This window comes from Indicator indicator, chromosome 8 (genome assembly GCF_027791375.1).
Source record: "Indicator indicator isolate 239-I01 chromosome 8, UM_Iind_1.1, whole genome shotgun sequence".
Taxonomy (NCBI): Eukaryota; Metazoa; Chordata; class Aves; order Piciformes; family Indicatoridae; genus Indicator; species Indicator indicator.
The window spans coordinates 17,950,001-17,962,414 of record NC_072017.1 but is presented as its reverse complement, the minus strand read 5'-3'; the positions used below and the strand labels follow the sequence as shown (position 1 = coordinate 17,962,414).

Sequence of the window (12,414 nt, the reverse complement as noted above, 5' to 3'; positions counted from 1 at the left end):
AGCTGCAGCAACTACAATATTAATAATAGGCTTTTTTTGTTCTACTTTTTCCTGTAGTGGATTTTGGTTTTGTTCTCCAAAATGTAGAATACATACTTTTTTTATCATTAAGTAATGAGCGCTGTTCTCTCCAGAACTCCATATTCTTGCAAAGCAATTTTCTTTTTTTTTTCCCCATTGTGCATATGTGTTCCACCAGCAAACTGCTTATTAAAAAGTTTCCAAAAGTATTTTTCTTGAGAATTCTGTGTCATTAAATTCATTGTTGACATGTTTCAGGAAGAAATGTTTGAATTACAAATTTGAATGTTATTTTTTAGGAAAGCATGTGAAAACTTGGTTGTTTATTCACAGCTCTGACAGTTAAGATTTGACAAATACAACTGCAATAGCTACAGGGTTTTTTTATTCGTTTGGAACATTTTTTCACTATGGTCATCCTACAATAAAGTGGTAAATATTGATTTCTAAGTGACATTTATAAAGTGGAAATTCAAACTAAGCAGAAAATATATGTAAATCAACATTGTAACCTACAGCAGTATTTGATATACATGCTTATCTTCACTGCTTTTCAGAAAGACTATCTGTACTTTTTTTCAACCTGGAACTTGCAGGTTTAAACTTTTTTCCATTTTCTGTTGTTTTCATTTGTTTATCACAAGGCTGACATGTTTCTGCTTATAGGAATACCTTTTTCAGGGTGCGAATTTCTCTTGGGGAATAATAAATCATTCAGTTACTCTGTCCCCGAAGCTGAAAATGCCATGCTGTTACCAACAGAGAAATGTGTCTCTTTTCTCTCCTTCTTCAACAAAACATGAAAGATGAGATCCTATCAGTTTCACTAACTTAAACATTCGTCATGAAATATTCTAAGCTGCTGGGTAAAACTGCATTGCAAGGCCATTATTATTTTTAAAGAATGAGGTTTACTACTCAAGTATGTAAACAACTCAGTATTGAAAATGGTTAGGTTGAGCGCTGATATTACATGGATGCTGTTCAGTTAAAATGCTGAAGGTGCAGTGCTTTCAAAGATGAAAAATTGTTCACATTTTCTTGCTTGTAACAGTCTGTATTTTGAGTGGTTTATCTCTAATAGCAGCAATCATTTTGGATATCTAGCTGTGGAGCTGGAGTTGTATTTGTGGATGTTGTTGTTTTGCATATTGTAAGCACATGTCACCCAGAATATGACTGAATTGTTTTCTAGAGTTTTTGTCCCTTGGTGTAGAACACTGTTTTTACTAATTCTGTCTGCTATGGACAAAAAAAAAAAAAATCATGTCAGATTTTCTTTTGCTTCATATTATGGTTCAGAATTCTTGATAAGTGAATTTGTTAAGTGACGTCACAGGCATGATATGTCCTCTGTCCTTTTGCAGGGAAAAGCTTCCAACAAAGGAAAATAATCTTATTCCAGACAGTTAAATGTTTCATTTATTCTACTTAAGTTTCATCTTGCTCAGATATATTGTATGTTGTAAGCAATATATGTATTTCAAATGAACTGATTATGTTGCATGAAAGTACTGTTTGACTACACTGGAACCATAACAGTTCAGTGGCCCGAATGGGTGGCAGTATGTGCCAACTCAGACTTTTAAGTGTGCTTATACAATTATTTTCTTGTCTTTTCAGCTGTAAGCACAAGGTGTACTTGGAAAAACTACCGAATACTAGCATCATTATCCCTTTTCATAATGAAGGTTGGACTTCACTCTTGCGAACAATACACAGCATTATCAACCGCACTCCAGCCAGCCTGATAGCAGAAATCATTCTTGTGGATGACTTCAGTGATAGAGGTAAGGTCTGATTTTTTTTTTTTCTGTTTTGTTTTATTTTTTAACTTGAAATTTATAACACAACATGGTCTTATTAGAAACTAAGGGGAAGCAGAAAATGAGGAGACTATACTTTTTTTGCTGCCTGCCTTGGAATCCTGTTTGATTCTTATCTGGAATAAACACATATAAGGGGCTTTTGGTTTATTTTGCATGAATACAAAAAAATCATGTCAAAGGGAGAAGGCTATGAGTTGTTCATTGCCTCTTAATAGTATAGTATTTTGAATATATTATTTCTGAAATAATGCAAGTTTTAGTGTTCCAATATCTTTTTCTTAAGCTTCACTTTTACTCAGAAAACCTATTGACTGTGACCATTTTAGGTGCAACTCATTAAATTTTTAATAATGGAATTTTATTGAGTTATCTTTATATACTAGTGTAAAATAGCCAAAGAAAGAATGCAATGTGAAAAATTGCTTCAGAATAGTTCAAGAGTACATCGTCTATATTTAGCAAGAAAACTACAATCACTTAATGACTTCTGCTATCACTACTTCTTGAATGCAACACAAGAAATGAAAGTTCCACATTCCTTGAATGAAGTGTAACAATTTCTTATGTAAAATTCATCCATAACGATGGTGTGCAACCGGGAAATGGTTTTCCATTCAAATTTCTGTACATCTTTTAGACTTTCAGCATGAAGAGCTTTGGATTTTATTTGGTGTTTGGGATTTTCTTTTTTGTTTCTTTTGAAACAAGAGTTGCTAGTGTGTACAAGAGCCTTGTTCGAAGTAGATTGATAGCGAAAAAGAGAATTGTACCCCTCAGTAATGTTCTAGGTAAGACTTTTGTCTCAGCTAGGAACTAACAGGAACGAATTTCTGATTTACTGTTGTGAGAAGCATCTGAGTGAATGAGAGGAATGTTAGTTGAGTGCTGTAGTGGAATCATTTTTGTAAGATTTTTAACTCAGTATTTCAGGGGTTAGAAAGATTAATGCTGCACACATCTGTCTTACCCTCTTATATGTGCTGGTTCAGTTGCAGGGTGTCCTTTGATGAACTGCCTCTCTATCTGTAATGCAATTTAAGTGAAATTGTGAAGTGAGTACAGTTCTGGCTATACTATGTTTATAAAATCTATACCATGGATGAAAGGTTTCAAAACAAGAAGTGTAAATTAGCACAACAATTCTTCTGCAGGCTAACAATTTCTCTAGTAGACAACTTACAGGGAAGTCTGCAAGTTCTTTTATGAGGTGTCTGACAAGTAAAAATTATTCTTATATTGAGAAAGCAGCTATTGAAGCTGTGCTTTGTTCAATATGGTGATACTGTAGCTCTTTTTTTTTAAATAGAGATCATAGTGACTATATTGTTGGTATACTTTTGAATGTGTTAATGTTGTAGAAAGCTTATCTATTTTCAGAGTTATTAGAAAAAGAAATGCCAGTACACAGGGAATATTGTAACTTCTGCTTCTCTTTCTTCCCTACTGTAACTTAGGTTCTGCTGCTAAAAGTATTTTGGGAGTCAATATTACCTGTAACATCAATTCTTTTTAAATTCACATAATACTATAAAAATATCCTACAACTTCTTAATTTCCTGTTACATAAAGCTATATAACTTTTCAGTGGAAAAAGTTTCAGCAGTGGTAGCATTGAAGCAGTACAGTGATTAGTGATAAATTTGTATCCTTCTTTCTCTTCATATAATTTCTTCATGAAGAAATATGCCAAACAGTTGACAAGCAACTATTATTTTCTTTTGTGAAATCCATTATGTACAACTTAAGTGATGCTGTGTATGCAATACTTATTCCACTACTTTATATTATGAAGAGAGTTTTTCTAGGAACCGAAACAGGATTTGTAGATAGTTGAAAGTGAGAAGGGAATATTTCAAGAGTACTGTTGTTTTTAAAGCAATGGAATGTTTTGCTCTAATATGTTCTACTAATCAAACTTTCCTTTTGACAAAAGTGAAAGACTTTGTTATGAAAAGCTAATTGCTGTTAGAGATAGATTAGATGAGAAAAATTGGAAACTTGAAAGCTTTGTAAAAGATGGGTAAAAATGCAGAAGCTTTTGGTTTTCTTAACTGATGCAAATATAAATACCAAAATACACACAAAGATCTTTCGATAACAAATTATCAAGATGTTTTACTGCACAGCCAGGTACCCAGCAGTTTGCTGGTTTGTCTGCAGAATTATTTGAGCACCTTGTTTTATTCATATTTATGTATTTGGCTTTTCTGATCAAACTCAAACTTTAAATAGTTCATGCATAATATTCACTGGAAATTATGACATTTAGATGTTATAAAAACAAAGGACATCTGCACCTTTTTAAATATCAGTATAATGCAGACTTGAGACTTGGTTTTAGGAGAGAGGTAAGCAAATATGAAATTTGGAAAAGAGCTATTTGGTTATGGCCAAATTTAATATAAAAGTACATTAATATAAAAAGTCATGGGTGGCAGTTGGAAGGAAATGTAGATTTAAACACAGGTTCCCCAAATTGCAAAACTTCTTTATTCATATATAACCTCAGCACTGGTTAGGCCACATAAGCCCTATGAGGAGCAGCTGAGGGTGCTGGGGTTACTTAGGAGAAGAGGAGGCTCAGGGGAGACCTTATTGCTATCTGCTACTACCTGAAGGGAGGTGGTAGCCAGGTGGGGGTTGGTCTCTTCTCCCAGGCAATGAATGACAGAACGAGAAGACACAAGTCTCAGGCTGCACCAGGGGAGGTTTAGGCTGGATGTTAGGAAGAAATTCTTTACAGAAAGAGTGATTTGCCATTGGAATGGGCTGCCCAGGGAGGTGATGGAGTCACCTTCCCTGGGAGTGTTTAAAATAAGACTGGACGAGGAACTTAGTGTCATGGTTTAGTTGATTAGATGGTGTTGGGTGATAGGTTGGACTTGATAATCTCAAAGGTCTTTTCCAACCTGGTTAATTCTGTGATTCTGTAATTTGTAGAGAGTTTAAATACTTTTAAATGTTGAAGTAATGAGATGGAGAAAATGGATGCAGTTAGTGGAACTGTTTCAACAAAAGTAACAACTTTTTTCCTTAACATTGTAGAAACAAATGTTTCAATGATGAAGGGGAACCGAACCTAGAGTTTTCAGGAGCTTTACTATAAATAAAAGAAATGCATTGTCACTTAACAAACTCTGTAAAAGAGAGACAACGATTAGACTTCTACTTAGTTTGCCTTAAAAAGGTATTGATAAGGAATCTGGCCATGCTGTGTGCTGGCAGGCACTTGAATTTAATAAATTTTTTATCTTCCAAATTGATTTAGCACTCTCTAGAGACTTAAACTGAATAACTCTGTTCCAGGTCCAAGTATCACAGCTTTTTCACAAAAGTTTAATGATATACATGCCTTTGCATACAAAGTTATACAGAATATATCTTTGCAATGGATCTTAGGCTGCAGTTCCAATACCCGATTCATACAAGCACTGTATTCCAAATTTTGTGCAAGCTAAAAGCCTACAATTTCAGTGTCAACTGCTATTGAAAAATAAACACTTCTATGCTGAAGGTAGCAGCATATCTCTGTGTCATGTGTCTCTGCAGTGGGTTTGTGTGCAGCTCTGGTATTCTGAGCCTGGTTTCTGGGAAAATGAGCTTTGTAGAAGTGTTGGCTTATTTTTGGGGAGCCTTGGTTGTGTATTTTGTGTGAAACAGGGTTTCAAAATGGGAGGGTAGGAAGTTGATTTGCAGATTTATATTTGACGGTAGAGTGTTTACTATTGACATAGTTTGAAGTTACATTGTTGGCAGAAAGACCTCTGAAAACATGACAAGAAGTGGCAGTTTTAGAGGAAAGGGGAAAATGAAAGAGGAAGCAAGTTTTCACTGGTTCAATTATAGAACAGCTTGCACTTGCAAAGGAAAACTGAAAACTCTAATTGACGTTTTAAAACTGGGGGAACATAAATCTGCATAATAGCAAAGCAATTCACTTAGGCTGCCAACATGTGATCGATTTGTCCATCAACCTTTTTGTTCCTTTTATGTTTTAATGTCTTTATTAGCATAATCAGGCCTGTTAACTTACTGACAGCCTGTGCCCATGCAGGTAAAATAGACTTACCCAGCATTTTTGCTTTACCTCATAGATCTTCAACTTACTGTAAGAAAAAATAAACCATACTACACCCAACAATGAACTTAAGAGCAGTAACAATTATCAAGTGGTTTTTTAGTTTACAGAAAAAAATTGGCAGGGATTTAAAAAAAAAGGGAAAGAAAGAAAAGGTACATTTAGCAGTCAACAGCTTTTTGCACAACAAAACTAGCTTCTGTTGCTGGCAATGAAGTGATGTTTTGGTGGAAAAGGACAAACTAGAAAATGTTTGTGTTGATGAGTCAGTCCCTTTTCATTTTGTCAGCTGTTAGGTGTTCCTATCTGTGTTCCCTTGCTTAGCCCTGTTTTGTGCAGTGCTGCTCACTGGACAGCATCCTACCATCCCGTATCAGATGCCTTCTGCTTTGTGCTGGATCTCTGAAGAGCCCAGATTAATAACATAGAATTAAATCTGCAAATGTAAGCTGTGGCTACTTGTTCAGAGCTTAGTTTAGTTGGTCAGTGAATTGCAATACACTGAATGTTGTGCTTTATTTGTGTGAACATGGGTTATTGTGAAATAGATCAGATCTTCCTCCTAGTAGCCTACTAAATGCTTTTTGGCCCTATAGAGGTTGTATGATTTTTAGTTCTGTAAATTCTATCAGTCATATTATACAATAGTGGTAGGGTCAAGGAGGTTGTGCTAAATGCAAAGCAGCTCTACCAGGATATCAGACTGCACAGCTTCCCACTCAAGAATTGCATGCTATTTGTTGCATGAAGATGAAATTCCCTCTATTTCGCTTGCAGACAGCTAGTTTATGTAACATGTCACTTATGATTCCAGTTTATGGATGCTTGGCTTCAGATGATGGCTGGATGTAACTTTCCTGATGAAATGAAAGTGAAGTTATATTGTACTACTTTGTTATAGGAAATTCTGCTATAGACAGCAAATTTCTGGTGTGGTGAAATCTCCCTTCACAAAAATTTGCCATTTTTATAACAACGTACAACATTTTAAAAAGAAAATTGGAAGAGGATGTTGTAGTATTGTAGAACTTAACCTCTACTAAGGAATGCTTTTAAGTCTGTCTCTTAAGTTTAGGAGCCCATTTATCAGGATGGTATATAATTTCTCAGTTACTTTTCTCTCTCTCAAGTTTCAGAAGTGATTTGTTTTTCTTAAACATTAATAATTCTCTGCCTTTGTATTCCAGAGGCTGTACTTTCAAACTCAGATGTCTAATAATCCCTGAAAGCTAACCACTATTCTGCAAAAAAAAGGTGTGTCAGTGGAGATTTGGCACCACTTACAACTTAAAACAGTGTTCAAGCTGAATGGATCCAAAACAGTACATGGACACAGCTCACTGGCACTTTTCCTGGAGACAAGGATTGCCTCCTCTTGCTGTGTATGGCCAAAGTGACTGCAGCCAGGATAATGTTCTATGATGTGCCTTTCCTTTGACTGGGAGGAATATGATTAAAAGTGGTTTGTTAGAAACAAAAGTCAGAACCTGGACAAGGCATGCTGGAAGTCAGAAAGAAGCTTTAGCTGCCATCAGTTGTATGTGTGCAGGCAACAGTGGTGGCAAATGGAGAGACTAATGACAATGCTTGCTCTTAATGGCAAGTTAACGGCTGCCTGACCATGTGGCTTCTCAGAAAGGTGAGAAACAAGCTTTTAGAAACACAGAGAAATAATTCTATACAAGTAATTTTATGGCAGCATTTTGTGACAGCTCTCACTAGGTTTGTATTTGCTAGTAAGGGGTTTTGTTTTGGTTGTTGTGTTCTTCTTCGTACTGTGATGGTATGAAATATTGAACATATTGAGCACTGTTATGTGATTAGCATATTCCTCTGTGAGAAAACAAAACAAACAAACAAAACAATAAGAGAAAGGCACAAGCAGGAGCATCCCTGCTTCTACAGGTATTACTATACTGAAAATGAGAATTCCAAGTGACATTACAAGTACCCAACTGCTTCCAAGTAAGGTTGGTGAGCTGAGGAAAAGTAATGAGCTTACAAGACTAGACTGATTTTGGAACTGATGCTAGCTTGACTGCCTCTCTGGCATTATGTTGTAGAGCATAAATACCTATCCTAGGAGAGCTCTGTGATGCAGCTATCTACTACCTACCTCAGTTGTCCCATCAGTTGCTTGAAAGTTTATATGATAGGAAAACCTTTAGTAACTTGTTGTACAGTAGGATAGACTGTAACACATATTGAAAGGTAAAAAGGAGTGGGATAAATGTGCTCAGAAATCGATCACCTTGACTGACCATTAAACTGAAATAATTCCAGTGGAAAATTAAGATTCATTCTGTTGTGGCTTTACAGGTGAAAACAATTCAGTGCTGTAGTATGTGTACATCAATATTTACACCAGTGCACTTAAGGTGACTTCAATATCCTGTGGAGAACCCTAGTAATTAGGTACAGACTAGAGGGATCTGCTTCATTTTGTAACAGGTGAGGAAAAAAAACAGAGAGTTGAGTCACAGGATCACAGGATGTTAGGGGTTGGAAGTGACATCTGGAGATCTTTTGAGTCAGTTCTGCCGGAGCAGAATCTAGCGCAGGTCACACAGGAACGTATCCAGATGGGTCTTCAAAGTCTCCAGAGAAGGAAACTCCACAACCTCTCTGGGGAGCCTGTTCCAGTATGCTGTCACCCTTACAGTAAAGAAGTTCTTCCTCATGTTGAGGTGGAACCTCTTGTGTTGTAGTTTACATCCACTGCCCTTTGTGCTGTCACAGGGCACAAGTGAGAAGAGGCTGTACCTTCCTTCTTGACACCCAGCCCTCATATACTTACATACTTTTATTAGCTCCTCTCTCAGTCTTCTGCTCTCCAGACTAACCAGCTCCAGGTCTCTCAGCCTTTCCTCATAAGGCACATGCTCCAGTCCCTTAATCTTCCTTGTAGCCTTCTGTTGGACACTCTCAAGTAGATTCCTGTCCCACAACTAAGTCTGGTGTCACTTGAAGGACTTTGGGTTCTTTAATTATGTGTTGATTATCAGGACACTGTGCCTGCTGGCAACAGATGGGGTACACCTCTCTTAAAGCTGGATAAAGGATCTTAGCACATGAGCTAGCAGGCCTCATTGAAGTATCTTTAAACTGGATTTGAAGGAGGAAGGGCACAAAATCGGGGTCACTAGAAATAAGCCTGGGGGTAGCACATCAATATTTGCAGAAGGTTAGCATACGTGACTCCCATGTACAAGAAGGGCTGGAAGGGGGTTCTGGAGAGCTACAGATCTGTTAGTCTGACCTTGGTGCCAGGGAAGGTCACAGAGCACAGCACATGCAGGGCAACCAGGTGATCAGACCCAGTCAGTTCATGAAGGGCAGGTTTTGCTTGACAAACCTCATCTCCTGTGGCAAGGTGACCCACTTAGTGGGTGAGGGAAAAGTTTGGATGTTACCTTCCTTGACTTCAGTAAAACTTTTGACACTGTTTCCCGCAGCATCTTCCTGGAGAAACTGGCTGCTCTTGGCTTGGATGGGTGAACACTTTGCTGTGTAAAAAAATTGGATGGATGTCTGGGCCCAAAGAGTGTGCAGCATTAATATGAAATGAAATTTTTACTTTACACATAGTTCTTTGACTTGTTTATAAAAGGTAGGCAATTTCACTTTGAGTGCTTGGAGTCAGAATACAAAGGCTGTGTTTCTACAAGCTCTGTATTGGTCAGTCTTTCTTGGCCTGCCTACCCTGTGAAATGCTAATTAAGTGTGCATATGTGTTAATGGCTGTAGGTTAAATCTCTTTCTCCGGTGAACATGTGAAGAATTTTTAAGACAGGAGCCAGTGGGTAGCCTGTTTAGCAAGACTCTGTCCTCCGTCAATTTTTTTATTATTATTTGTACAGAGAGTGTGGTTCACAAGCTACTTAAAGTAGATTCAGAAATAAATCTGTATATTCATTCTGCATATTCTTGAAATACTAGAAGCTATTATGCATTTCAGCTTTGATTTACATTCCTTTAATGTTAAATTGAATTGTATCTGAAATCACTTTAAAATTCTTCATGTGGAATACTCAAATTGATCTCATAAATAGGAAAGAAAATTTCTAAACCTGAGTAAACATTGGTTTCTACAATGTCTTTTCTCTCAAACATCAGCTGTTTCCTTTCCACTCAAAAAGCATTATTATATAGGAGTGATAAATTAAAGAACTTGACAAGAGACTTGAACAATTAGCTCATGGTTATCCTCTTCAGCTATCATAATTAATGAACTATGGAAAGATGCATATTAGTAGCTGAAAAATGGGAAAATATTTATTTCTTACACATTTCCCTGTATTCCGCCATCTTTTTCAGTGTTACCATTTTAAAGATTTATTTATTTTAATGTCAGAGTTGATGGCGTGAATTAGATGGTCTTGAGAACCTCATTGGCATTTAACAGTTCTTAGTTAATACTGCAGGTGTGTTGGTTCCACAACTTCAGTGAATGGTGTAATAGAGATGTTAATTAACTTAAACATCTTTGGATGGTATGTCTCCTGAATAAAGTATTCAGTATGAAAACCTCTAGTCAGATGGTGTGAGATAGCAGTTGAAGTGCATCACTCTGAACTTCTTGCAAACAGCACCTCTAAATTGATCACATTTTCTTTTCTGGGTGGTTTATTATAGAAGGTAGACTTGAAAAATCTTTCCCTTTTTCTTAATGCAAAAGTGCTTTCAAGTAGGCTTATAATCACCATGCAAAATCGTAACATAAAGAACAGGCAATAGCATTGTGCCTGCCACCAGTTACCTTTTCTGTAGCGTAAAGCAAATAACTTCAGAGAACCTTTTACCATATTGTAAAAGTTCAATAGTTTGTTTTGTCCTTTTTTTTTCCCCTCATTTGCAAATCATGGGCAAGCCTGAGATCTGCTGACATTATTCTAAATACTTCGTCAGTAGTATAAGTGAACAGTTACTTCCCAGTTCATTCACTGGTACCAAACCTGACATACAGGTTTCCTTATACTGTAAGGAAAACTGTGAGATGACCAAGGCAAGAAATAATGATTGTCACTTGTAAGAGAATTTTAAACTCAGGTGGTAAAACACTGCATAATGCCCTGTAAAAACCCTGGGTGTAGATAGTAGCTTCTAATAATTTCTCTGAGAAATTACTTTGGTTACTATTTACATATATTTTTTTTTCTAAACTAAATGCTAATGTCTTTTTTTTTAGACTGCTTCTTATATGTACGGTTGCTAGACAGTGTTTCCATTTTCCAATCCCGACATGACCTAGAGAAAGAAAAACCCTGTAATGAGTTTAGCAAATGAATGCCTTCAGAGCTTTGTATGTGAGAACAAAGGTTTGTCCTGTCCTATTAATTTGATAACTCTGACAATATCAGATCTCTTTAAAGAGCTCTAATATCTATTCTGACCTTGCTTCAGACAGAATAAAACAGAAAATAATTTCAGTTTCCATTAAGGCTTTGGTATATTCTATTTCTGTCAAAACAAGTAAAAGCCTATAGAATATTTTTTATGACTATTAAAAGAGCTGCAATTCATTTCTATTCATTTAATCTTGATGCTTTTCTTTCGAGATAAGACAATACATAATTTGACAGCATTTGTTTCTGATGATTCTTTTCTGGCTAATGGCAAGCAGTTCCACCGTCATCTGTATTTATTTAATTTATTTATCCTGCATAAATGAAGGCCCTGTTGCTAAAAACATCTATTTTGTTTAATGCTGTTTGTTTATGCAGATTTTTGTTTTGTGCAGTGAAAAATCAAAACGTACTTATGCTTGTTGTTCATTGCTCTGTGCATCTTGGATGTCTCACAGGATACATTAATGACGAATGGAATTGTCTAGTTGCAAATCTTCCTATGCAAAAATACAATTTTAATCTCAATTAGCTTGAAAAAGAATATTTTGTTGCTCTCAGAAATCATTATCCAGATATTTCAGTCAGCTTGGGAGGGGTGGTCTTTATGTTCTGTTTTCCCAAACTGAACATCATGCATCTTTCAGGCAGATGGGCAATTTTGTGAAGTTTATAAATGGCTGAATGCTTTAATGGATCTGTCATGCATAGTTTGTTTTGAAAATGGTACTGATTTGTGAACAAAACATGAATAACTTTTATCTAGTAATTATGAAAGATTTATTTTAAGGGAACTAGGGTCAATCTGGCTTGTCGTAATTAGTGGCAGTGCCACGTGAGAGTGAGGGTGTGGGATGGTTGTGGGTGGGCCAGAGGCTGTGGGGTGGGGTGTGGCCTATTGCGGGCGGGCTGGCGATGCGGCGGGCGATTGGGTCTGTGTGTTTGGTGGGGGTACGGGTGGTGGGGGGGGGGCACGGAGGGGCGGAGGGGGCGGGAGGGGGAGGGAGGGGGAGGGCGGGGGAGGAGGGGGCGGGAGGGGGAGGAGGGGGCAGGGGGGGGCGGGGGGGGCGGGGGGGGGGGCGGGGGAGGGAGGGGGGGGGGGGGGGGGGGGGGGGGGGGGGGGGGGGGGGGGGGGCGGGGG

General features: G+C 37.4%; 1 protein-coding gene across 1 annotated transcript in view; it reads left to right on the top strand.

Moving 5' to 3' along the window:
• GALNTL6 (polypeptide N-acetylgalactosaminyltransferase like 6) overlaps nucleotides 1-12,414 on the top strand; it is a 408,048-nt gene that overhangs the window by 182,025 nt on the left and 213,609 nt on the right. The window contains exon 4 of the mRNA XM_054383096.1: nucleotides 1,645-1,811. Within this exon, the coding sequence (XP_054239071.1) occupies nucleotides 1,645-1,811 (167 nt within the window). The remainder of the gene's footprint in view (nucleotides 1-1,644; nucleotides 1,812-12,414) is intronic.